This window comes from Centrocercus urophasianus, unplaced genomic scaffold, assembly GCF_019232065.1.
Source record: "Centrocercus urophasianus isolate 14NV4802_14NV808 unplaced genomic scaffold, USGS_Curo_1.0 seq_33, whole genome shotgun sequence".
Lineage (NCBI taxonomy): Eukaryota > Metazoa > Chordata > Aves > Galliformes > Phasianidae > Centrocercus > Centrocercus urophasianus.
The window spans coordinates 6,520,488-6,547,813 of record NW_024884900.1 but is presented as its reverse complement, the minus strand read 5'-3'; the positions used below and the strand labels follow the sequence as shown (position 1 = coordinate 6,547,813).

Sequence of the window (27,326 nt, the reverse complement as noted above, 5' to 3'; positions counted from 1 at the left end):
AAATTGGAGTGATGAAGTTGCCCTGGAAGCACTCTGTGGAGCAGATCCAGAGCCAGTGGCAGGGCAGCATGATGACAGATGCATCCAGCTCTGTCCTTGGGGAGTTTTGTCATTGCTGACTTTACTGGCGTGCTAATGATGAGGTGAGAAGGAGTCTTACAGGGGTGAGAAATGTGTGTGAAGTGTGTAACCTCCCTGGGACTCGTGCTGCTGCAGAGCTGAGGGTCAGCAGTATCTCACCAGTAATTTCCATCTGGAACAGGATTAAACCCTTAGCCTGAAACCATGGGCTTGTAATGGCTGAGTCTCTATGAGCTGCTTGATTCTGAGTATTTTCCTAGTGATCGCTTCCTCCCACCAGTCTTCTGGGAATTCTACAGCCAGGAAAGAGAGCTCCATCAGTGTCAGTGACCCTGACAGCAGGCCTGCTTTGCCTGCTGGTTGGACTCAAACAGCTGCAGGAGTATTTCCAGGGATGTGAGACTGTCCTGGTATCTGTGCAACACACTCCCAGAGAAAGGGATTAAGGTGCCCTGATACAACTAAGCTCCTTTCTTCGCCACTTTCTCTACCCACAGAGTGTAACTGCTTATTTGCTGAGAAGATCAGTCCTTTGGGTTTGCTTTTCACTGCAGCCTACATATGTTCCAAGTGCAGTGGTGGTGCGCTAGCTTGCAGTCTTCTAGCAGTCAGTGAGTGCTACTGCTGTGGCTGGGGAGCTGAAGGTGGCTGGTAAGGTCCTGCTGCTGAATTGGTGATCCAGAGAGTGGTTTGGATGGCAACAAACAGCGCAGTTATCCCAGCAGGGAGCAAATGCATCTCATGATGCTATAACTGTGGTGTAAGAGCTGATAATTACCCTTTATTTTGAAGGATGCCTTTAGTATGGGAGAGGTGAGTAGTTTGTAGTAGTGTGAAATGCATTTGCATTGGAGCTGCTGTGCATTTCCTGAAGTCTGTTGTTTTTTTTCCCCTAACCCTCTTCTTCGTGATGTGACCTCTATGGAGAGCAATTGGTGACTGTGGGGTCTGGGTGGGATTTAGGTGATCCAGCTGCCGGACTTGGCTTTGAGTGGGATCTGAGTTGTCAGTCCTGAAACCCTCAGTCTGAGTCCTTAGGGTGTGCATTTTGAGCCACCTGCAGCATTAGTGCTGTTGGCTGTAAGGATGCTGAAAACCAGGTTCTCTCTCCCTAAACTTGTACCTGCAGAGTTGTGTTGTGATCACTGGATTTAGCATAAAGCGCTAGCAAGGTTTTCCTCTGTGCCAAAGGGGAAAATGAAGGTGAAATGGCCTTGGCTCCATGAGGAAAGCCTGTGTGTGTTGTTGACTGTTAATATCATTAGTCCAGCATGTGCAAATTGTGAATTCACTCTTCAGTGAGAAACCTCTATTCTTTTATATTCCTTTATAGGTAAACTCATATGCTGACGGCCAGTGATGTGAAAACCCTGGCTGCATTCATCTGGGAGCCCATTAAATGTTTCAAAAAACCTAAACTTTGTGTGTTCCTGAATGGCAGGGGATCTGAATATGGCCAAATCCTTGGTCATAAAATTTAGTTTGACAGTAGTGTGGTGAAGAACAACTGAAATAATTTCTGTGAACTTATTCCACTTACTGTAGGTTTTTTTTGTGCTGTGCTAATTGAACATGGAGAAATTAGCAGCTGCAGAGAAAGGCTGTGCACTGGGCTGTGAAGCAGAACAGACTCATCGCTTCTGTCAGCATGGGGTGCCTGGCTGTTGGCTGGGCACGTTTTGCAGCTGCTTTATGTGCTGCCGTTGGTGCTGGGGCAGCTGTGTGACCTTTGGGAGAGGGACCAGACCTGCTGACTGATGTTCTTGCCTGCATTTTAGGGAGAGGGCACGTGGACTGTGTGCCCTAGGCCTGCTTTCTGAGCTTAAGCCAGAAACCTCAGACACCTACACCTCGAAGCTGTTTTCCTTCCTGTGAATGTGTACTACAGAACATTCGTGAAGGTGCATGCATTAATTTTGCAAGGTGCTTGGTTTCCTTTGGAATGGGGGAGTATTTAAGTACCCTATGTGGCTTGACTTAATGCTTTTCCAGCTCATTTAAAAAAAAAAACCTGTTTTGAGAGCAGTGGAACGATGTTGAAAGTTGGGCTGCAGCCTTGGCACCTGCCTGTGAAGCCCTGCTGGCTCTGAGATATGGGCTCGTTTGCATTTGCAGGGTGCTGAGCCGAAAGAAAGGCTGATGCCAGCAGTCTGTGTGACTTAACTCGAGTGCTAGCTGAGCGTGGAGGCAATTCCAAAGTTGGTTTTTCAGAACAGTTTAAAATGTGAGCTCACACATGGTTTTTCTCCGCTCTTTCATCAAGGAGTTTCCTAGCAGCGTTGTCTACCTTAGCGTGACAAGATCAGCCGCAATTACACTCGTGTCTGAAATGGGAGCCCCTTCCTGACCTTAGAGTGCTGCTGCATTAACAGAGAAAACAGGCAAGTGATTTAGGTAATGAAATGATTTGCATTTGGTCATGAGTTGAATGAGACTTCCAAAGCCAAAGTGCTTATTCATCAGATGACTCACATCTTAGTCACTGTAGAATAAAGTGCTTCTCTTTTTGGGTGCTCCCAAGAATGGCATGGGTAGAGATTAGCTTAAAATATTTACCTCCCCCTTTGATTTTTTTTTTTTTTTTAATATCTTAAAAAAGAATGATTGTGGGAGGGAATATAATGCAGTTAAGTCAAGGCTGTTGGAAAGAACATGATGGGAGGTTCATCAAACAGAATTTGAAACAGCTCTGTCTGGCAATTAAGATATATCCCAAGAACTTAGCCTGGAATTTATAGCAGTACTTTAATTTATTTCGCTGTTTGTTTCCTGGTCAGGCACAGTGATTTCATGCTTCTAAGTCAGACTTCTCAGGCTTTGTTCTCAGGGTACATGAGTGTCCACATTCTGGGTAAGTGCAAGTCTGATCCTATTCTCAAATCCCCGTGCCACCAGCAGTACATTAAAGTGTGTTTAGCTGGAAGCTGTACTTTGAAACACTCTTGAGATTGCTGTGCAAATAAAGCCTTGCTGTTCTCAACTTTCTGTTTGTGACTGCATTTCTTTTACTAGAATATTGAAGAAGTTGACTTGAAACCTGATTGTTCAGAGATGTGCGCGTGTTTAAGCAAGTGAACAGAATATCTGAGAACCTGGGGGAACAAACGAAGTTACTTTAGATAAAGCTGGCAGTGGATTACATATATAGCAAATAAGCTGAGGTTTTCCCTTTTTCCCTCCAATCTTTCATCATCCTAATATCACAGTCACTGTACAACAAACATAAGAAAGGCCACTTCTCATCCAGCAGACAGGCTTTGAGTGGCACATGGTGATCTCTGCTTCTCACTCAACCTGCACAACTGGGTAATAGCCCATGTGGGAGCTCTGTACAGGGACTGACGTGGGGTGTTGCTGACAGTTTAGGCATAGGCTGTGCTAAGCTGGATGTGGTTGAAATCTTATCAGTATGTCGGAGATCAAAAAAGAGGATGCACTGGCTGTCAAAACCAGGTCACTAATCGCAGCCCTGGTGCAGATGTTTTGTTTTCTATCAGGAATGATGTGGTGATGGTATTTAAAAAAGAAAAAAAAAAATATTCTGACATTAGATCTACTTTTAGAATGGTGTGTTCAGCTATAGGAAGAATAAAAGGGCAAATAAAGTAGCCAGAGATTTGTCATCAGAAATCTGGGGTTCTCTTACTGGCTTTAATGAAGCCAGGCCGTCTGGCCATAGCTCCTCTCTCTGAATGTTCTCTTGGCCTTGGGGGAATAGGCAACACGTGTAGAATGTGGATAGGTCACAGCAGGTAGTAGGAAATGAGGATTTCCCAGTGAAATGCATTAGGCTACAGTTTCAAAAACGGGAAGCTGAAGGATGGGGTTTTGCTGCTAACAACCGGTAAAAGGAAAGCCAAGAATAGTTTTCTAATGAGTGTCTTTTTTCAAGTATTAGGGAATAATTCACAGGCCTGTAGGTCTCTGTAATTGTCTCAGCCGGATCTCCTGGGTTACAGGCATGAACCACTTCACCAGCAGTCATTTTAAGAGAATTCAAGTAAAGTGGAATTTATTACTTGCTCATTATGTTCTCCAGTTTGTTTTGCATTTTTAATTCCAAGAGTAGTTTCTTTGTGTTCTGTTTTCTGACCTAACTAATTTACAAGACTATTGCTAAACCTCAAAGGCAATATATAATTATGAGATAATATATGATAATAATAAAGGCAAATGTTAGCTGTTTGGTGTTGCTACTGCACAGAAAACCTTACAAGTGAGGTTTACTTCACTTGCAGAGAATGTAGATAGAGCTGCAGATAAAAGCTGCCTCCAGGAGTGGATTTATTTGTATTTCTGTTGAGTGGTTGGTTGGTGATATTGGGTGTTTGTGGTATGCCCTTCCAAAAGGGAGTGTGTGCCTCCCAGATGTCAACAAGCAATTAGTGGGCATGGGAGAACACCTTGCTCCCTGTTTCCGGGTGTGGGGAAACACTTCTTGTGGACTCCAGCAGTTGTAAAGCAAACAAACACAGTAGTAAAGGGCTGGAGTGGGATGCTGCAAAAGAAACAGGGTAAGAGCTGCTGCTAGAGCATCTTCAGCATATGGGTGGTATCAGTGATTTTTGGAAGACTAGAGCCCAAGTGTAGCTGATCTGAGTAACCAGGTGTGCTCTTCGCACAGTGCTCTGCTGCCCCATGCTTGATGTGCATCCGTTCTCCCCACATCTTGTGTGCACAGCTGCAAGCTCCTTGGATTCAGCCCAGCCCTGCTGCTGTGGTGTGTGTGACACAGGCAGTGCCAGCAGCAGAGCTCTGGTGCTACAGTGAACCTTCACTTGCTGCACATGGGCACAAGGCTCAAGGTGGCTGTTGGCTGTGTGTCACATCTTGCACAGGCAGCTTGTGCAGGTGGAGTGAGGAAACCTGGACAGAGGTAGCTCCATTTGAGGGGGTGGATGTAATGAGAATTATTTCCAATGCTTCTTCACCGGAGTCCTCCTATCCTAACGAACAGCTGTAAATGCAAATGTGGGAGAAAATAATGTTGTCTGTCCCGGGAAAGAAATGCTGGGCCAGCTCTGTGGTCGGGCATCTCATTTTGATATGATCAAACACATTGATCCAGACACTTGCTTGGATCTATTTCCACGTTTTTCAGGCTGAGTTGTTCATTGTTTTGCATGTGAATGCTGTTCCTTCTGATGTCCTAGGATTGTAGTTAAGGTTCAAATATGTGCGTAAGTGCTTTGCTGTAATAGAGCTGCTATCTGCATTGCAGAGACAAGCAGTGTGTGGTGAAACTTGGTGGCAGTGCCCAGACTAATTGCTCTGAGATGCATCTTGGAAGGTGCTGAACACCCTGGCCGGGAGCCAGCAAGGCTTTTAAACACACTTTCCTTTTTCTCCATGTTGTTAGCAGTTTTGTTATTTGATTTCTCTTCTTCAGCAACCAGAGAAGGATACCTGAGTAGCTGGAGCTGTGTAATTCATCTCCCAGCGATACCCTGACCTGTACTGCAGGAAGATCTCCTGGGACCTGTGTAGCTGACAGAGGCAGGTATTGCTGCTGTTGTCTGGGTCTGCTGGCTTTCAGTCTTCTTTTTTCTGTGCTCCTTTGCTAGTGGTAGGGCAGGCCATGGTGCCAAGTAGCGGTCAGGCTGCATTTGCAAACCACATTCCATGTTTCCACCTGTCTGTGCTTGCTATTAAACTTCACTGTTTATTTCCTTCCTCTCCTTTTGACCTGTATTTGTTTTCCCTTGCCTTAATCTTTGGAGGCAAACTGTCAAATTCAGGTTGTGTTTTTAAGTGGCATTGCCTATGATGGAGCCCAGGACAAGAGCTTTGGGGTCTGCTGGCTCATGGAGCTTTCAGGGTGTTGTTCTTTAGCTTTGCCTGCTGTGTGTGTGAGATGATGGCCCCAGAAGGAAGGAGATTTCAACTCTGCCAAAAGAAAGCTCCTTGCATTTTGCCATCGCTGTCAGCTCTGTCCCTGCTTTTCTCGTGGTGGCAGTTCCTGTGTAGCTCAGCGTGACTCTTTAGCCAGGAGCAGAGGCTGGGCTGTGGAGCAAGGCGTCTTCTTCCAGCTGCTAGCAAGAGGGCTAAGAGCTTCCCTGACTTTTGTCTCAAGGTGTCTGTGGTGGAGGCTCCTGAGAGCCTGGAAGTGTCTCAGGCTTTCCTGAATCCAGCTGCAGGCTTGAGGTAATTTGCAGAAGGGATCAGGCATTCAGGCTGCTGAGCTCTATAGAGAACAAGAATGGCTGTGTTGGCCCAGCAAGTGGAAGAAGCTGCTGTCAAAATCTCCTCTCAGAAAGGAGCGTCTCTGTACAAGCAGCTTTATTCCATGCCCTTCTCTGCTACCTGCTTACTTGATAGCCAAAAATGTGCTTTCTGCTGTTCTTCCTGCTGCAAATCTGTGGAGTTGATGGTGCTGAGGGATGGATTCAGATCTTTAGAAAGGATCTGGCTGATTGGATATAGCTTGTGGTGCTTGTCCTGAGCCACAGAAAATGGGGACGGTGCTTTGGTGTCCCAAGGCTGCTGGCACCCCAGCTGCAGCTGTCGTCAGTCTTGGGCTTGCTGTGCAGAACCAGAATCACTGAGGGGTGAATTAGGTGTCCCAGGTGGCATTTTCACACTCCTTTTTCCATATGAAGCTGCCCATGGAAAATTTCATTGGTACTTTGGTGTTTCAAGGCCTTTTTTGTGCTCTGGTGAAAGCCTACGTTCCTGGAATGGCATTGCAGGGACCCGAAAGAATGGCTTTCTGCTGAGCAGCTCGCTTTGTGCCTCACTGGATAATCTCCAGTCATCGACCTTGGGGTTTTGAAAGTGCATTTGACTTAAAGAGCTAAAGCTTAAGGCTTCAAAGGAATTGAGAAACCTGCTACCCTTTAAATTTCCAGCAGCGTGGGCTGTGTGCTCAATCAGTGGTAGCTGCCATGGAGGTTACCTGGTTGTGACTCCTGTGGGATCTCTGCTGTCTGATCTCTGGAACCTGTTCGCCTCTCCACTTCTGCCTTTGATTTTGCACAGGTGAACTGAGGCCGTGTTTTCAAGTCCTGGGCTTTCTGAAGATGTGAGGATTATCAGAAGATGGGAGTTGCTTGTGTGGAAGTACAGGAAAAAAACCTGAGTTCTGAATTTGAAGTCCAGCTGTCTTATAGCTGTCATTGTTTCTGTCTTGCTCTGTGTGGTTCTCCATTGCCTGATCTCTCACTTTGGGTCATGCAGATGTAGAGGGCTGGAGGCCTTCAGGCCATGGACAATGGGAGATATTTGTTGGGATAATTCCCCTAAGTAAAAACTTCAAAGAGATCATCTTGAATAGAAATCTCCACTCACATTTGGACTGCTGGGAAGAAGAAAACCTATTGTGTTCACTGCTGTACATTTTTACTGGCGATTGGTGATCCTAGAACAGCTGGAAAGTTATGTTCTTAAAATTCTAGAATGACTTTCCAGTGCATGATTTTCTCACAGAACTGAGCAACTCAGTATTCCTTCAGATCTCTCAAAGCTGAAAGCTTTTTCCTTAGCTGAGAGGAAGATAAACCTCTTAAGACCAGCATGTAAAAATGTGAACTTGTTCTGTCTGGTGGCTTTTTCAGTTTATTGTGGATGCTTTTGAAACAGCACTAACTTCAGTGGTTGTCTGTGCTGGAAGATGTGGGGCTGGCAAATGTATTGGATGCTGAGTTACTTGGCTGCTGTGTTGGTATGTACACTTTATGTGCACTTTCCCCAGTTCCACTTTGCTGTTCCTAAATGACACCAGTGTTGTTCTGGGATGATTTGCTTTTATATAATTAAATTTCTCCATATTGAGCAGCACTAGGAAGTCTGAGCGTTCATGAGCATCTCAAAAGCAGAATAAGCCCTGGCAGTTGGTACAGCAAGATGTTGATGGGGGAGGAGGCAGGCAGGCAGGCACCCACCTCCTCAGCTGAGCCTGGGAAATGGACTGCAGAAAGCAGTAAATTAAAGAGGAAGAAGGAAGCAGCCTGGAAGCGTGCAGGCTGTGTGTGCTGGGTGCCAGCATGCAGTGGTGAGCTCAGACACCGCTTTTGGAAAAGAAGCTGTCTGCTCACTCTTGGGTTGTTTCTTCCCCCCTTCCTGTTTGTTTATTTCACCAGTGTACATTGCAGGCTCAGCCAAGGAAACAGAATACTGCTCAGACTCACAGGGCCTTACTACAGAATCTGTTCCAGGCAGGGGAATTCCGATAGAAATACAGTTGCAGCTGAGCTGGCGTTTGTGGTTAGGAAACCCTCTGGTTTGCTTGTAACTGGAGCAGGTTTGAGGCAAAAGAAATCAAAGCAATGCAGCTTAATTTGTTTGTTTTTTTTTTAACAAGACTCTGTACACACACACTGGTGTGAGGAGAGTGGTATGTTCTTTTTCTCTGCTCCTTTTTTCTGCAGCTTCTCAATTCAGTTGGGTAGAGGAGGAACCTTGGTGGATTTGAGATTCCTGAAGATGTGGTGAATGTTAGTAGCAGGTAGAGAAGAGGGCTGGAAGAAGGCTCCAGTCCCATCAGGTGCCCTCATGGGCATATGCTCCCTGACCTTGGCATCCATTGAGATGAGAGAACAGAATGGAGGCAAGCAAGCTACCTTGGTTACTTTGCTTGCACAACAACTTATTTATGCATATTTATGCATTTTTTTTCTCTGAATAGAGATCTAGCCAAACTTGACAGCTCACTGGAAAGAGGAAACTCAAGCCTGGCAAGAAAATTTCCCTGCAGTGCTCGTCCCATGCCTTTCCAGTTGGCAACGATAAGAGTGGGGGGATCTTTGCTGTGGGATAATCTGCTGCTTTGTTACATAGTCCAGGGGGACAGGGATCACTTCTGCTCTGGTGTAGGAGTATGGGACCTATATATGCCCTCAAAAGCTGGATTTTTACCCAGTGTTGCTGTAAATGAGGGCCCAAACATTATTCTGAGATGAGTGCACTTCCTGCAAATAGCCGTTGGGTGCACAAGACAGGCAAAGAGAGAGAGAAAACATGGGCCTGTTGTCCAGTGAAAGGACACAAAGGTGGGTTGTAGGCTTGGGTGAGGAGGAGATGAGACAGCTGTGATTGTTCAGCCTGGAAAAGAGAAGGCTCCAGGAGATATTCTCCATGTGTCTAAATGCCTCAGGGGAGGATATAGAAAGAAGACATCTGGATTCATCTCAGTGCAGTCAATCAAGAAGCAATATACACAAGCTGCAATAAAGAGAACTCCATTTTTCATTCAGTTTCTCTTATTCCCCTCCTTCCTTTCTCTCCATACTATGTGAAATGCTTTCCATAGTTTGCTTGCTCATGCCCTGGGTCCATTTTGACGAGCTGTGTCCTGCTTTGCTGCACAGTCACCCAAAAGCACTTTTAGCAATTGCAGGGTTTTAGAGACAGGTTTGTTTTGTGCTCGGTTCTGCTTCCATGAGATCAAAGAGGATTTTGCCATTGTAGAGAGGTGGAACTCACCTGTGGAGACTGATCTGCTGCTCAGCTCCTCTTGAATTCTTCATTTCAGCTTCACTGCATCTTCCTCTGTGGCAGTTTTGAAATATCATCATGGATTGCAGCAGCAGATGGCTCATCTAAGTCTAATTCTTTCCCGTAGAGCAGCTTCTTTCTTTAACCTGCCATTTACCTTCACAGGGAAGAGACATTTGAAAAGTCATTATTGGAATGAAGACCCTAAATATTTAAGACTCCCTAACTGAGGTAGTTATTTTGCTCATGAATCAATTAGGTCTGGCTACTGCCTTGTTCATTAATAATTTTAAAATAACCCAACTCTTTCAAACTTCATGTAGTTGGACATTCTTGGTTAACTTTTTGAAGCACCCCCTCTCTGGCTGTTTAAATGCCACCTCCAGCAAGCTGTGCTCCCTGCCGCTGCTGCCCCCTCACCAGGGAATCATGCTGCCCATACCTATAATACAAAGTCCAGTTCTTCCATGCTAATGTCTGCAGGGTCTTTTGGTGGTAAGGCAAACAATCCCACGTGGTCACAGATGTGCTGGGACATCTGCTTGGTCATCCATTGTAACCAGACTTGTTGCTCTTCTCCCACACTGCCACCTCCATCCTTCGTAGCCACAGTGTCTGTGGCTAACATCAGCCTGGTTCAGCAGCTAGGATCCTTTCCCTGCAAGTCTTTTATGTCACTTGTCACAAGGACAAGTGGGATTTGTTATAATCTGAGCTCAGGTTGTCTGCAGGGATGGTGTGGGTGTTGGGATGTGCCAGGTCACTCTGGGGATGCTATAGAGATGGTGAGTGGAAGTATTTATTCTGCAGCTGTGTGGGCTGAGTCACTGACCATTCCCTGCGTCTTCTTGGCTGTAACTTGCAAAATAAAACCACTTTTAATGCTCCTACACTGATAAACAGCTTTAAAAGACTCAAGCAGAAACAAATATAGTCCAGAATCAGTCTGATAACCAGTGTTGCTGAACCTCTGTCTGCTACAGAACACAGCATGAAACCTGCTGCATGAAAATGCTTACAGCATGGCCAGAATATAGAATGGCATGAGTCCTCTGTGATTTCTTAGTGCTGTTCCCAACAATGCCGTGGTTGAAATGTGAAAGTATTGCTGCACCCAGTAAAATCACATCCTTGGCACCTATTTTACCAGCATTATCTGGATTGTTTCATGTTCTGATATCACACTTAGATGAATTTGGCACTCCTAAATGTTTCTTGCTACAGGAATTTCCTTAAGTAGAAACTTTGTCTTCAGAGTAATTTTTGGTTGATTATTGCTTATATATGCAATTAGTGTAATTGCATCTGCTTATGCAAATTTATTGAATCATATAATTAGAACATGGAGTGATGAAATATAATGCAGTTGGGAAAATCTTTTGTAAACCTTCCTGAGCTCAGTACCCTGTGCATGAGGTGGTTGTTATCTCTCATGCTGTGGCTGGTAGACTGGAGCTTTTAGTTCAGCATCTTATTTAGTTTCAAAACACAGTTAAAATGTGCTGCTAATTACTCCAACACTGATATCATTGTGCTCCTGGCCCAAAGGCATATTTTTAATATAGTATCAGGAAGCTGCTGCTGAGCCCAATCCTGCTGTCTGATGTCTGCATACGTACCTTGCACCGGGAACAGAGAAGCAGCAGAGTTGTCTCCTTTGCTGAAGTGAAGAGAAGGTCAGGGATGGAGCAGTGTGTCATTCTCATCATTTGTAGGTCCGGGGCTGAACTGATGCTAAAATGCCTTTTGGAAACACCCTGCCTTGTTAAGACACACAGGCACTAACACAAAGGATGTGGAGGTGATGGGTTTTCCAGAAGAAGGAATGTGGCCAGGAGATGCTTGTTTGTCATTTGGGAAATGTGGCAGGGCAGGTGCCTGAACCTCACTTCTCAGATTTCTCACGCAACACTTGAATTGCAGAAATACTGTGCTGGCTTTTTTTTTTGTCATTCAGCAGTTACATTTGAAGCTGTGCTACGAGCTGCACAGAAGTAATCAAAGCTCCTCTCTTTTATGATCTAATTTTCAGCTGTGGCACAACAACCAGGCTCACTGCCAAGAATTGTGGAGAGAAGAGGAAAATAGACTAGAATTATTATAGCAGGATTGAGTGGATTCTCAGCAAGATATGATTGTCTGTGCTGTGACACAAGAGCCTTGAAAGGCACAGAATGAGGCACGTGCATGGCACGTATGTAAAAAGCACAAACACTATGTTCTTATTTATTATTTGGGTTGTAGTGCTGTCTCCTGGTTCTGGCTGGGAGTCTGTACTGATAGCAGCTTACCCTTTTCCCAGTGGGGACATAGTCTGAGTGGCTGGTCTGGTATCCATCTGTCTTGATTATCTCTGCAAGGGTTGCAGAGATTTGCTTTTTTTTTTTTTTGGCTTCACAGAGCTGTATCTCCTCATAGCAGTTGGGTGCTCCATCTGAACCACCATTCAGCCGGTGGCTGCCTGAAGTGAAGGTGGTTCTCTCAGGTACAGAGAAGCATGTGAAACAACCCACTGGGGACTTGTGTGTCTCAAGAGGGGCTCATGGCAGCTCAGACTGAGTTCACCTTCAGCTTCTATAGGCTGAAGGTGTCTGAGCCAGCTGCTTGGACTCTGGGCGTGGGCCTTGTCCAGGTGTGAGAGGCCGATGGCATCAGGGTGCTGTTTGTGGAGCATCTCCCTGGTATCAGAGTAGTGGGCTTTGCTCAGGTAGGTCCTGCAGACCCAGATGCAGAAAAGGGAATGCAGGGGGGACTCCAGTATGGAAATAGTCACAGGCTGTGTTCTTTGGTGTGGAGAGACAGCTCAGGCTCTGCGAGGAACTTACTGACCTAATATTTCAAACATGTCATTTGTGGAGCTGTTCAGGACTTGGCAGCCCAGTCTAGGACTTGCTGCTTCTCTCCTTAAGGGGAGTTTCTGGCTCTAATTGACAGCAGCCAGAGCAGGTTATTAATCCTGCACTGCTGTGGGGGAATATCTGAAGGGAAATGCAGCACAAGGTAGGGCTGGCTGGAGCCACGAGAGCCTGTGCAGCCAACTGTGGCCCAGGGTAGGGCTGAAGGCCTGGCAGTGTTGGGTACTGACCTGAAAGATGCAGGTCATGGAGGTGCCATCGCCTTGCAGGTGGCCTGTCCCAGCACACAGCTATCTGCACTGCTTAGAAAACTTGTCCTGATTCCTGATCTTGCTGTTGTGTATTAAAGGAGCAGACTAAACGGCCCATGAGCTTTGGAAACTCTCTCTGTGGAAGAGCCTGTGGGTCTTGTGAGATCAAAAGGCACCAAATAGAGCTGGCCTTCAAATGAGGACTCACAGGCGTCCCTGCCAGTTCCCAAGCTGGCACAGAGGACACCAACCTCAGGCATTTGAAGAGATCTCCAGCACTGAGCAGTAGCTAAATTGCTGCCTGAATGCTTTGCTTGCAAATGCTTGTTGTAGTTATGCTTCACTGTGATCTGTTTTACTACAAAGGCTCCTTATTTCCTTTGCACAGGGCAAATACATTCTCAGAGACAAAAAAGGGGAAGTGGGATGAGGTGGGCTGAGGGTGGTATAGTAATTTTAACCTGGAAACTGTGACAGATGAAGCTGTAAAGTCATTTTTCTGGGCAGCCTGTGGCAAAGTCAGGAAATGAAGCTGGATGTGCTGAGCCCAGGGCCTTGTAACCTCCTGGTCCTTTCTGTAAGAACATTTTTACTTAGCCGTATGGAAGGACCAAGCAGTAAACTATGTTTACAATTTCTATTTTTCAGACAGTGCTTTGAAATATTTTATGATGTAGCAAAATTAAGTTCACCCATCTCTCTTACAATACATAGAGATTTTTTCCAGAATCACACTCCTTTTAAAAACATATTTTCTGCCACGCTCTGCTCGCTGCCTATCTGGGAAACGTGTGCAGCTATTTGATAAATAGACTGCAGAAAACACCAGTGAAGTCGCAGTCTCCCTGCAGGAGAGGAATAGCTAAAGGGAAGAATGGTAAATAAGATATGTGTAAGTAAATTAATTCTGCTCATATAAGCTTGTTTGCAGCTTTAGTTCCTGTCTGCAGCAGAATCTTCTGATGTGCAGCAGGTGGTCGGTGTTGTTTGGGATCAGAGCGGTGAGCGTGAGAGGAGCCTCACACACAGAGCTGCAGCAGGAGCTCTAAGGAGGTAGTTGTGGTGTGTGTTTCACTGGCATTTCCTGCTGCAACGAGGTGCAGATGTGTTGCAGCCTGACAAACTGTGCAAATCCACCATTGATTTTGCCTGGTAGAAATAAGTAATTGTCTTTTTTCCTGAGTTTTCTGCAAACTGTGAGATTGCTCAGTGTGTAATTGATTTGCTTACTCAGAAAATATGGCTTTTTTGAAATACTTTAGGGAGGTTTAATTGTGAAAAGGAATCCTTTAGAACAGCACAATCCAAAACAAGCCTGACTGTAAAAATGAACAGTTATTTAAAGTTCTGCTGTTTGTTTTTTAATACTTCCAGCAGCATTGATGCCATATGGATTTATTTGTTTTGATGTGGTGAACCATGTATGCGTTTTGATGGTGGCTTTTGTTTTTTTGGTGAAGATGTGAATTAACCATAAGATTTACACTGAAGCGTTCACACTTCTGGAGGCAAACAGATGTGGGCTGCACCCTTCAGTTAGTCTTTCAGTGAGTCCATCCTGTTAAAATCTTCTGTCTCTTTGAAGCTAGAGTGTTTGAAGAGGGTAGGAGTTGCAGCCCAGCCCTGGAGTTGTGCTGCAGCATGAGGAGAGCAGCTTTGGAGGGAATGGGGCAGCCACGGGCTGTAACCTGATGTTCCTAAGTCGGAAGAAGCTTTGAAAGAGTAAACCCTGCCTGTGTTGCAGACAACAAATCCTCCACAGGTTTCATGCAAATGCACTTCAGAGGACAGGATTCATTGCTGAGCCAGCTCCAGGCTGCAGCTGGCTCTCCACAGTGAAGCTTGTTATTAAAGACAAACGAGCGAGGCTTAATAATGGGAGCTGTAGGTGAACAAATTGGGGTTAGAGAGAGCAGGGAGGTCTGGCAAAGGGGATGTAGTGCTGGTTTGCCTGTGGCTTTGTGCTGGAGCCCTGCACCCCTTCCCCTGCTGCTGCAAGTCACCCCTACTGCCTGCCTCCTGCTCTAGAAGGGATCTGTGCTTTGGGATTGAAGGGTTTAAATATAGTTTTAATAGAAGCTTTTAAAGTTGATTTCATCATTTCATTACTGTTCTGAGTGAGTGATGTTTCTGTCAGTTTATTTCAAACATGCCTGCAGGAAAGGCAGGAGATGGGGGAAGGTTATACCAGGGAGGGGAAGGAGGTGAACAGCGGGCCTGTGGTGAAGGATGTGTTGGATTTGGATGTTGCCTTCCTGTGACATTCAGTGCACGGCATGCTTTCCCTGTGGTTGGCCTGTAACCTAGGGTTAAATCTGCCATCCAGATCTTTCTCAGGTTTCCCTACTGACATAAAAGGTTTGCTTATCTTTGTCTGCTGTGCTTCTGCAGCAGACCTGCAGGTTGTTCCTCTTTGCAGCAGCATTCGGCTGCAGTTTCACTGAACATCTCTCTGGGAAGCTTCAAAGGCCAGGCTCGACCTTTGCTCCATGCTTCTTGGGGAAGTCACCTGTGTTCCCAAGCTGGTGGCTGGATGGGGCTTTTTGAACTCACTCAGCCCACCTGTTCCTCCTGTAAATTAAGTGTAGTGACCATGAAAACAAGGCGTTGTGAGTGACATCCAGCTTCCGTGGTTGCTTTGCATGTAGAGAGCCAAAGGTTGCAATATCTCCATGTTAAGCCTACAGTAAAGTGTAGTTCTCTGGATGTAATCCAGGATTCTGTGACTAATGCTCTTTAGATTCTCCCCAAAAACAGTGATCAAATGATGCATCTGGCAGCAGCACATCTTTAGAAGTGATTAAGGGTTGACAGACGTGCTGCAGAGGATCATTTCCTGCTCTGGACCACACTGGGAAGACTGAACTCTCTGGTTCAAATTGAGACTGAAATTAGCATGCAGGAAACAGTGAATTTTATTCAGCAGTTATAGCTTTGTGTTACATTTTCGTTTCGTAGGTCTTTTCCAAAGGAAAAGCCAATTCCTACATGCTGATAATCATTAAGCCTTGTTGATTTGCAACTCAGAGTAGCTTTTGTACATGGTGGGCAATGAGGATGATGCATGATTTCACGTAGGCTGGAACCAAGGGAGTCCAGAGGAAGCCCCAGAGAACAACTCATTCTTAAACTCTTCCTTTGCTGTTGAATACGTTGCTTAAACAGCAGCAAGTCATCGGCCATAGCTTGGCTTCCAAGCTGTTCAGTGGTACTCTGTGGGGCCATGCAGGGAGACCAAGAGCCTACTGCGGAGTCCTGAATGGCTGTGGGTTTGTTGTTCTGCAGTTGAGTTTGGATACAGGAAGTTCTTCCCTGCAAATAAGAATTCAAGAGGCCGAAAGTTTGACCCTTAACCCTTCACAGAAGCACAGAATCACCTGGGTTGGAAGGGACCTCAAGGATCATGTAGTTCCAACCCCCCTGCCTAGCAGGGCCACCAAACACACACATTCAGATCAGGTTGCCCAGGACCCCGTCCAACCTGGCCTTGAACACGTCCAAGGACGGGGCATCCACAACCTCCCTGGGCAGCCTGTTCCCTTGATTGTTGAGAAGCCATACTTCTTCACTTCCTTGTGAACTTAGGCTGACTTTCACTCTAACTGCAGAAAGAGAAGTTCCCTTTATCTGTGTTACTTCTTGCGCACAGATATAATCTCATCTTCATCACTGGTATAAATTTTGTATCTAGCTTATGTTTGGTGCTGCCTTTCCTTCTGGGTGGCTGCTTGCTGTTTGTTGACAGGCTGCTAGAGTTTTGTCTTCATTTCCTTTCTGGATGAAAGGAGTCAAAAGTGAGTGTCTTGATTATGTTGTGCTGAGTGGACATTGCCACTCACCTCTCTTTGTGTTTCCTTCTAGAGCTTTTGAGGAGACGTTCAGTCATGCCACACTCTCTCTGTGAGTGCTAGCATTCCAGCTCTCTGCAGTCCCATCTGAGACTCTGTGGGCAGCACGCAGTGATGGAGGACTCTCCAACAGATGTTGTGGCTGAAGACAGTGACACAGGCTTCCAAGACACAGAGGCTGAACTGGCAGAGCGGGTGGCGGCCATAGATGTGTCTGTTCACCCAGACAGAAGTGACCAAAATGGGGAAGACATCACTGAAGAAAATGACACCGTCTTTTCTGATATCGTAAAAGACATCCAAAGAAATGGAGTCAGCAGTGACGTGGAAACGAATGAATTCCTGCTCTCCCAACAACCAGACGATGCTCACTGTGGGCATGCTTCCAAGAGACCTCTTGCTAGACCTGTGCTATCAAGTAGGAAGTTGTCTCTTCAGGAAAGATCATCAGGAAGTCATTTGGCATCGAGCAACGCTCCGGGTTTTGGTCATTATGCCACAGGGCCATCACCACGTATAATGCGGAGGCCAACGATAGAGTCCAATCGAGTCTCCATCTCGGATGCTGAGGTAGGTGTGTCCTCTACTTTAACTGTGGTGTTGAGGTGGGATACGTCTTAACTGGTAATGAGAGTCTGTGGTCTTTCACAATAGTAAATCTGAAAGCAGTGTTTTTCTAAGATTCTTGAAATCAGGAATTATGTTCACTTGGAATGGCCTATCACCTTTATGTCCATCCCCTAAAGCTGAAATAGGGATCCTTCAGCCCTCACCTGCCTGAAGCAGTCCTGCTAACAGACTGGGACTGCCAGTTACGTGGTGGTAGCATGCAGAAGGCCTGTAAGGCTGTTCAGAAAATGGGCTGAGACCAACTGCATTTGTTTTCTGTGTCCCTGCATGCGTGCCCTTCGGGAGTTTATCAATTACAGCAGCTCTGCTGCTGGTATTTCATGGATTTACACTTCTGAAGTTTATACATCTCCTTTTGTGTTTGGGCATTATTGAAGGCACAATTTAATTTTATAAAGAGCTTAAATGCACTGGCATTTTCTATGCTTATCAGGATTTTCTTATGTCTTTAAAGTATTTGCATGGATTTGTAACAGCGGTGGGAACTGAGAGCCATGACTCCTCCTTCAGATGAAATTCTCTGGGTAGCTGCAATCCTTCCTGCCCTGTCTTACAGCTCCTCTCCTGGTATTAGAGCTGGGCTCAGACATGTCCCAAAGGTGTGACACTCTGCTTTTGGTCAAGCCCATCGATGGAAGTGGCTGCTGGTTGCAGCTCCCTGTGTCATGCAGGGCTGCAGTGCTGGTGGAAAAGCCTGTCCTGTCTGCTATCCCAGGAAAAAAGATCAGGATGGCAGTTTGAGCTTTTCTTTCTAGCTAAGCTACTGGTTGTGCATGCCATGATGTGAGTTACTGGGGAGGACAGGGAGCAGAGAGGGGCTCTGCTGCCTTGCCACACCAAGGGCACAGGTCACCAAGTATGCAGCAGTTTGCAGCTGTCATATGCATGGTGCATCAGAGCCTGTGAGGAAGTGGGTGTAGATCAAACTGGAACTTCAGCAGGACTTTATTTGAACGTTGAACGTGATAAAAGTGGAGTAAATTGATGGTTTTTTGAAACAAAGAATGCTTCCTTAAATGCTACTGGCTAGGAATACTTTAAGTAGGAAGAGAGCTGACTGGAGTACCAGAAAGGGAATGTCTGTTTAGTGGAGCTTGCATTGTTCTTGAGTGTTATGTTACTCCCTGCTCTAATGCCTAAAACTCATTTTTGTCCTGCCCTGTGTACTGTGTGAGCAAAACCACTAATTTCAGCCTGGAGCTTAACACATGTGGCTCAGTGCTTCCTTCTGAAAAGCAGGTGTTTTCCTCCTGTACCTCTGATGGGATTGGTGCGCGTGCAAATCAGCCACTATCTGCTGGGAATTTTTGCAAGTCGTGTTAGCTGTGAGGTGGTCATGGCTGATAAGTGAATATCTGCATGAAGTGAACTGCAGAGGTTGCAACTTCTTTGACAACAGCCACGTGCTTCAATTGGAGATGTGGGAGTGAGGAGCTGATTATTGGAAATGTGTGTGTCTGGTGTGCCAGCTCTGCCCTCCTGCAGTGCTTTGCCTGCGCCAAGAGTAGGGATGGTCTGGAATGTGCTTCTAAGTACCTGCAGTCAATTCTAGCACACTCCAGTCTGAAACAAATCAAAAATACTCAGTCCCCTCTCGCAGTATCTGCATCTCAGGGAGCAATATCTTGGGACAGGAAATGTTCAGTTGAAATGCAGCTGCGCAGTCCTTCATTTCCCTGCTCCAACAGCAATCTGTCAGACATCTGTGTTTATAATGGTCACTTGCTTAACTGCTTAGAGCCTTGCTGCAGTGCAGCCAAGATGCTTAACAGAGCTGTGCTCATTAAAAACATCGTTCATATTAATAGGGAATCGCTGCAGTAGCAGATGGAAGGGGAGGTCAGGTGAGAGCTGTGGGTGCTTGCTCCCTCAACAGGGCCCTTGGGAACAATGCTTTGGCAGTACTGCTGTCTGTATCCTGTACGAAACAGCAAAAGGACTGGAAAGATGCAGGTTGTATATGAGGTAAGTCTGAAGCTGAGTGCAGGGGTGACCACTCTCACCTGTTTAAAGCCTTTGAGTTGCTCCTTTCTCTTTGCACTGAGTACTTGGCACCAGCACTCTGTGCCTTCCCAGTGCCAGGACACCCATGGCTTTGGCTCACAGTCACTTCCTGCATAGCTTGCAGTCTGTGCGAAGATGAAGTTTATGAGCATTGAGGCTTTATCAGAGGTGCATGTGCAGGCATCATCCATCAGGAGCCGAGATGGATGGCACAGCTGTACATCAAAATTTCCTTTGTTATGCTGATAATGATCTTGAATTGAAAATGCTTTCCCTCTCCAGTGATGCTGGGAGCAATGTATCTTTCATCTGGAGAAGTAATGGAGAAACATGCTTTGGGGAGGCTGGATAAGGGCATGTGACAGATGTGAATTTTCTGTTGTTCTCCTCTGAATTATGAAGGACTTATGTGTTCAGTCAGTGATGCCACTGAGCCTTATGAGTCCAGTTCAACACTTGCTCACAGGCTGGGAGGAAAACTGATATTCAGAGATCTGAGGGCTGAGAACTAAAGCTGCAACAGGCACTGTGTGCACTTGACAGCCCCATCCCTGGTACCCTGCTGCCAGCACGTGCCTTTGGAGGGGGATAGCTTGTGAGGATTGAGGAAGGCAGTGACTCCTGGGCTGGTAGGGCTGAAACAGAGCCAGGGCTTGTTGTCATTTGGCAATTAGGCTGCCAATTAGTTGATTGCCCTGGGACAAAGTATTGATAGCTGCCTGGTGTCTTGTGGCTTCTGCTGACAAGTCTGGATCTGCAGTATTAACTCTGCATGAGAAGTAACCCATTCTGTTCCCCTGACACTTACTGTGTACTTAATTAACCCAGCCTGTCACATCTCTGATAACAAGTTCATAATTTTCAAAGCATGGGGTGTGAGATTCCCTGCTTGTTCCTCTCCTCTCTAAAGCTCTGTGTGGACCGTTGTCCGAGAAGGTCCTTCCAGCATCATGTTCCCCTATGGGAGTGCCTGTAGGGCTGGTAGCATTCTTGCTTCTCTCACCAACTCTTTGCTCAACAAAGGAATGGCTTTGCCTTTAGCTTCAGCACAGAAGTTAATAAACTGAAGCTGTTAAAGGTGCATAACTGCAGAATTGAAGTACAGGCCCAAGAATTTAGGTCACAGGCACATGTAGCTCATTGGTACGAGCACTCCCAGCTCCTGCGTGGTACTGGCAGCATGGCAGGAGGAGAGAGCTTTCCATAGGGTTCTCAAAGCACCTTCTGCTTTGCTGCACGGATGATGCCCTGGCACTTGCGTGTACCAGGAAAAGGGGGAAACAGCAAACAAGTTCATACAGACCAATGGGGATCTTGTTGCTGGGTTTGACAGAGCTTGTCCCACCTAAATTGCAGGGCTTGTATCTGTGCAAGGGTGGATGTGCTGCTTGCTGGGAAGTCACATTTGAAAATGCGACATGCTGTTTTTATTTTGCCATCCCAAACCAAGCTTTTGAGGTAGCTGAGAAAAGTTTCATTAGAAGAGTAGCTAGATGGAGAATAAAAGACTTCTCCTTCCACAGACATGCCAGCACTGTGAGTTTCTTTATACTTATCCAATCTGCTGATAATCTGAATCTGATTATTCCTCTCTTTCCCCTGGATCCACCCATGCCTACCAACCCAGTGTGGTCATCCCAGCCCCTGTGTTTGCGTGGTATCTCCCTTTGGGACCAGCGGGATGCTCTGGCTCTGTGCTGCAGGGGTGGCCCAGCTCAGCCTGGTAAGGACTGAGGCCAAGCATGCTTGAGCAGGAGTGCAAAGGATGAAGTCAGGTCAGCATGCCTTCCCTCCTCAGAGCTGCTGCTGGCCTGAGCACAAGGGTGGGGGTGAGGTGACAGGGTGTTTTCCCGTGCTCAGTGTGCTCACCCCAGAGGCACAAAAAATAAGTAATGATGTTCTTTTCTACTTTTGCTTTTCCACATCTTTACATCAGGCCTCTTGCTTGTCTGTTTGACTGGTTGGAAGCAGCTGGTGTCAGGAGCTGGGAGAGGCAGTGCTCTGGTGTCGGGCTGACTCAGGTTTTGTACTCTCCAAATGCTTGGGAGCTGCCTGATTCTCTTCACAAGGCTGTGATTTCCTTGCCTTACACAGAGATAAATCCTCTAGGGACCGGAGGAGCAACAGGGACTGAGGCTCTGGGTGGGCTGAAGCACTTCCCTCTCCAGCCCTGCAGGTCCCAAACTTCATTCTTGTACAAGTCCTGCTGCAGTGCTCAAGCTAGAGTTTTACTGAAAAGATCAAAGATGCTTGTAAAACATCCCTTCAAAGAAGAATTCCCCGCAGATGCTGCTAATTACTTTTCCTAGGACTAATTAGCCTTTATTTAAAAGTTACGTTTCCAATTTACCTGGAGCTCATTTTAAAGGTATGGCTGGGAGGAGGAGAAGGCACAAAGCCACAGTTGCAGAGGGGCTGCTTCCATCCCACTGCCCTCAGCCCCCTCACTCTTGCCTCAGTGAGAGTTGCGTGGGAAGCTCAGCTGTCATGTTATGTACTGAGGAAATCTAAAGCCATTAGCCATGCCAGCAGGCTTTGAGAGAAAGTCTGGAAAAAGATGTCTTCATTCTAGCTGCTCTCCAAATGAGCTGCCAGGGATTCAGCGAATGCCTGCCATGCTGCGTTCAGATCTGGGGCTTGGGGTGGGTGAACTCGGGTGGTGGTGCTCAGCCTTGGTGTTCTGCACAGCCACAGCCACTCACAGTGCTGGGCTGCAACTTCTGCACTTGTTGGATGATGTTTAAACATCTATTTGTTTTTCTTATCTTCTTATGAGTGCTGTGCTTCCTGTGGGTCCTTCTCTGTCCCTTAACAACTTTGTAATTTATATCCATTGCTGCCCCCGATGCCCCTTGTCTGGCTTTTATTTTCATTTAGTCTGTTTTTAGAACTGCTTTCACTTCCCCTTTCAGCTGGGGGAGAGCTTTAAAACAGCACTGTCTTCATTAGTGACTGGAAGTTCCCAGTTTTCTCTCCCATGTTTTCTCTGCAAAGCATATCTCTAAATTGATGAAACTCATAGCTATTTTGAGATTGATGAATTTGGCTTCCTTTCAGGGGTAGAATATTTCCCAATGTATGTATACATGGCCACCCTAATTATTTTTGGAAATGTCTTCTTTTGGAAGTAAGCTCTTGTTCTTCATTTCCACCCCAGTGTACCCTATGGGCAGCAAAGGCTCAGTTTTCCATTTCTCCAAGCTCCTGTCACACAGTGGTGGCAGCAGGATTTATGGATTTGGGCTTGGACTGCATTGCAATTTATGATTTTTTAAATCACTTTTTGCATTTTCTGTGTCTCTGACCTCTCTTCTCTTTCTTTTGAGTAATACCTTGGACAGGCAAACAAATGGGCACCTGCCATTTAAGATGGAACAATTACTGCATGCTTAGATGGATGCAGCAGTCTAATTCACTGACACTTCTCATTAAGTACAAACAGTAAGAAACATTATCAGCAGTTGCAGAACACTGGTGAAATCAAGAGAATTGTACAGGGTTATCTTAAAAATAATAATAATAAAGAGTTGGCCGAGAGATCGGTGTTTGTGTTTGATAAAGAAATAGTACAAATATCCCACCTCCTGCAGGAGAACCAAATGATAACATAATAAAAGACCTGCCAGTCTGCAGTGACACGTGGCAGGAGTCACCAGAGCTGTGAATTACAGCCTTTCTGCAAGGAAGGGGAAAAAAAAGAGGTAAAAAGCACCTACAGGCTGGTCTGAATTTTTGCTGAGTTGAGCACAAGTGCCCAGAGCACCGCAGAAGCTCAGATGGTGCTTTTCACCAGCAGTTATCTGAACGAAGAGCAGTGCGGGTGTGAATCGCAGGAGCTGTGCTGCAGTGAGGGAGCTATGGCAGGCTGTGCTGCAGAGCTGGATCTCTGGCTGTGAGCTGGCTGTGCCCTGACATCAGCCGTCCCTCGGCCCTTGTCTCGGTGTTGCCTTTCCTTCTAAAACTGTTCCTTCTTCATCTGTGTAGATCACTACAGTGCAAAGCACAGCTTCGCTGGGAAGTGAATCTGCTGACTTAGTGCTTTCCTGGGAATTTGTCCCTCATGTGTCTGTACCTTTGGTTCTATATGCTGCCTCATATTTGAGAAGGAGTTCCTTTTAAAATGCAGTGAGTTTATTTTCTTCTGTACATTTCAGGGATATGATCCTTCATCTCTTGTCTTTTGCTGGGTCGGTCTCTCCTCTCTTGTTGCTCCTAGTTCTAATTGATTGGGTTTTGCTGTTGGTAAGATTTGATGTGCTTTGCTATCAATAGAGTTAATGCACTTCTGTGGCTCCATTACTCACTGTTGGCTCTTTTTTCTTGTTAGGGTGGTGGAAAAAACTTTCTTCACTGGAAACAAAATGGAGATTTAAGTCATTCTTTGTATTCCTGACAAACCACTGTGAGCTATGAAAGTCATCATTTCCCCATTTCTTTATTCTCCTTCACTTTGGTGCTCACTTGCATTGGAAAGTCTTTCTGGCTCATGCTGGGGGAAGTACGAGAATTATCATATGCTGCATCAGTGCTCTAATGCATCTTGATCTGCAAACTGGTCTTGCTTTTACTGGGGAGCTGTAACATTTGTCTGTTCCTTCAAACGTATTGAAGACATCTGGCACCCCTTTTGCTGTGCTGCTGCAGATTGTGATATTTTGAGGCTTGTGGGAAGTCTAATCCACCTATCTGCGTGCTCGGTGTCAGCTTTGTTCACAGAGTGCCTAGTGTGGAGGCTAGAAGTGGGTTGCCAGCCTGCTTTAGTGTTTGGCAGTCCCAGGGAGAGAGCTGTTGTTTTTAAAATGCTGTGTGGAGAAGCACGTCCTGTCTATGGCTCAGCATATTTCATCCACGTGGGACAGAAACTCTCTGCTTCTTTCACTCCGTGGAGTTTAGGGCTGTGCTGTCCCCTGCAATGCAGTTAAATGCTGTTTGTTAAGTCTGCTCCAAGGTACAAAAAAAAAAAAAAGCCACGACTCTGCAGCATCCCCAGAATCTCTCCTTGAATAAATATTTGCAAAATAGTGAGCTGAGAGCAGTCAGCATTCCTGCTGAGCTCTGCAGAGTCATGCTGCACTCACCTCGGGAATGGGGACATGGCAGTGCTGTAGTGGGGACAAGGGATGATGCCTCTGCACCCCGTGTGCTCAGGTCCTTAGTACTGAAAGATCCTGGTGCCCTGAGCTTGGCTCACTGTGCTGACATATGAGCTTTCTCTGCGCTGCCATGGGACATGTGCAGGAGGGGCTTAAGAAAATGCAGACTCTTTGGCTCCATCAGAATGGAATTTCATCTAATTTTTGGAGAAGCACTGCCAGCACTCTGTGGGGGTTTTTTTGCATCTTTTTTTTTTTTTTTTTTTTTTTTTGAGACTAGCAAACTCATGAGAATCTTTTAATACTGTACATAATCCCCTTCCTCAACATGTTACCCTTTCAGTACAAGCTGCCCTTCAGACTCACTTCCTAGGGAAGTCGAAGAGGCTGCAGCAGCCCCGCTGTCTCTGGATATCAAGCTTTTATTGCCAGTGAGTGTGTCAGAGTTTTGTTCTTTTGCTCACAGAGTACAGCCCTGTGCAGAATACAGCAGAGGAGTTTGGCTCTGTGTTTTCTCCTCAAAGACCAATCCATGAGTCTGCTGGGTGCAGCCACAGTTGTCACAAGCAGCCCATGGAGGGTCAAGGCCTCTGCCAGGGTGATGCCAGGGATGGTGTTGTTCCTGCAGCTCTGCTGAGGCTGACATGGGTGCCTGGATGCTCATCCGTGGGAGCCATATGCTCTGTGGAGTTGGAGTTGGTGTTGAACATTGCAGTCTGATGCAGTCAGTAAATGTAAAGGGCCAGGTGCTGCTGGCAGGCTCATCAGGCTGAGCCTGGAGCAGTGCTGGTTCTTTGGGGGGTGAATGTGCTGTTGGAGCCACTGCACCACAGTCAGAACTCAGCTCATAATTGCTTTGTTATGAGCTGTCTTTATAAAACAAGCAAAGTAGTGCTTGTAGTGTAACTTAAATAAGATCTAGTCTTTGGCTGTTCAGCGCTCTGCCTCTGTTTGACACTGAATCAAACAATTTCCTTTTACCGGTACTCTAATTATGTTCTGCTTTTGATCCACAGGACTGTGTGCAATTAAACCAGTACAAGCTGCAGAGTGAAATAGGCAAGGTATGTTCCTGGAGCTGGTGTTTGTCATAAGAGACCTGCATACACGCACACATACAATACAGGTCAAAAGCCTGTGCTAGCCTGGGAGATCTTACTGGCCAAGACTTCTTGAAACTTGTGTTTGGTTCAGTTTGGGGTTTGTTTGTTTGTTTTCTTTTTTGCCTTATTAGTTTGGCTAAGTTCTGTTCAAGGTCAAAGCGGAATGACTTCCTCTGAAATCTAACTTTGTTTTCCTTCCCTCTGAAGGTGGTTATGTTGGCTTCTTTTCAAGATGTTTGCTTGCCAAATGTAACACTAAATGGTTTTAATGCATAAATACAAACCATCAGGGGAAGCAAAATAACCAAAAAAACAAAAAGAGAAGGGCAGGTGCTTGGTCCATGCCAGCACTAGCTTAAGTTTTTATTTCTATGAATGAACTACTAGTTTATTGTAGTCCATATTTAAATGCTGCAGAATGATTCAGAATAGATTGCTCCAAAGTTATTTAGAGGTCTGGGCTGTTGAGCAGTTCAGACACCTGCATGTTTGGACATCTGCCATCACTGCAGATGGATCCACAAGCAATTATGCTTTCTGGAAGCTGTACCTACTTTGGCAGTTGGTGGTTCTGGTTGAATGCATATCATGCTGCAGACTTTCACCAGAAGTTTTATTAGCCCAAACTCTTCTCCAAAGCAAGAGGCTTTGATGCAGTTTGGCTTCAGGCTGTCACTGGAGCTGTGGATATAGTAACAATCCAGCAGGCTGTTGGAGGAAGGCAGGCTGTTGGTCCTCCCTGAAGTTCATTTGCTCTAAAGAGATGAAGGGGTTTGTGGCTGAAAATGGTCTTGCTCAGAAGTGCAGAAAGGTGTCCACGCAAAGCATACAAACTTCCATAAGAAATTCTGCTCACATTATTCTCTCCCTTTTCCAGCCATTTTGGATGTAGGTCAGGCACATTGGCTTGGTCTTGGGGCAGGAGGGGATGGGCTGACACACAACTCCACCAGTCAGCGTTACTCCTCAGCACATGCCTTGTGGCTGCTGCTGTGGGCAGAACATAGAGGGCTACGTACTACCAGTCCTGAGCAGCAAGGAGACCAGGCAAAGCTGCTGAACTAACTGCAATTTGTGTTTATTTTCAGGGTTCCTATGGTGTTGTGAAGCTGGCCTACAACAAGGATGATGACAAGTATTATGTAAGTGTCTTCTCTCCACAGTCTCCACTGCTCCTCATTTCCTTTTGTACCTGTGAGAGCTATGTCCCCCCTTTCCTTGCTGCTTTTAGCACATGCGTTTCTGATTTGAGCGGCATGCAAGGATACAAACATCCCTGCTGGGCATGGAGTGGTATGCAGTTGTCTGTGCATCTGCTTGTGTGCCTATGTGTTGTGGTGAGTGGGAATCAGGTGGGCTGCATTATGTAACAGACAAGGGCCTTGCAGGCAGGAAGCATATTGGTGATTTGTCCTGACACTGTCTGGCTATCAAGCAGGCTACTTGAAATGAAAGGCATGTGTGGGTGGTGGTAGTCAGCACCTGCTCTGCATTGGAAGAGCGACCTGCAATGAGCATGCCTGTTTTTTAAGGAAACACAAGGTTTTATCAGAAATGCTGAATGGCACGGCTCAGCTTGGCTGTGTCTGGCTCTGCTGCATCTTTCCTTCTTGCAGGATGCCTCTCCATAAACTAAACAGGTGTAGGATGCAGTGCAGAGGGCAAGCCTTGGCTTTTAGATGTTTTGCTGAACTGAAGCCAGAATTAGAGGGTTTAGATACAGAAAGGCTGTATATGCTGAAGCCTCCTTGTCTGTCACTCTCTTTTCAGAAGCAGGCAAATCCTAAATGTTCAAGCTGGGATTCCTGCAAAACCCACTTGTGAAAACTGTTAATTTTGTTTGGGCTGCAAGCAGGAGCTGGGCAGCTGGCAAAAGGAAAACTGCCTTGTTGTGTGTGGATGTGCCTGAAGGCTTGTGGAAAGCAGCTTGCTTTGAGCAGTTGCTGTTGAATGACAGGTGTCTGCTGGGAAGGGCCCAGTGTTGCAGTGCTGTGAAACCCAAACCCAGCTGCCTTCCAGGCAGCCTTGT

General features: G+C 46.1%; 1 protein-coding gene across 7 annotated transcripts in view; it reads left to right on the top strand.

Annotated features, from left to right (window-relative positions):
* CAMKK1 (calcium/calmodulin dependent protein kinase kinase 1) overlaps positions 1-27,326 on the top strand; it is an 87,545-nt gene that overhangs the window by 22,153 nt on the left and 38,066 nt on the right. For 5 of the 7 annotated variants that reach the window (XM_042830196.1, XM_042830195.1, XM_042830190.1 and 2 more), the window contains exons 3-6: positions 5,471-5,581; positions 16,481-17,037; positions 25,211-25,258; positions 26,386-26,439. In XM_042830196.1, coding sequence (XP_042686130.1) covers positions 16,582-17,037; positions 25,211-25,258; positions 26,386-26,439 — 558 coding nt within the window. In that variant the 5' untranslated portion in view covers positions 5,471-5,581; positions 16,481-16,581. Of the gene's footprint in view, positions 1-5,470; positions 5,582-16,235; positions 16,292-16,480; positions 17,038-25,210; positions 25,259-26,385; positions 26,440-27,326 lie in introns of those variants that run through there. The other 2 variants (XM_042830193.1, XM_042830191.1) reach the window with 2 other exon arrangements.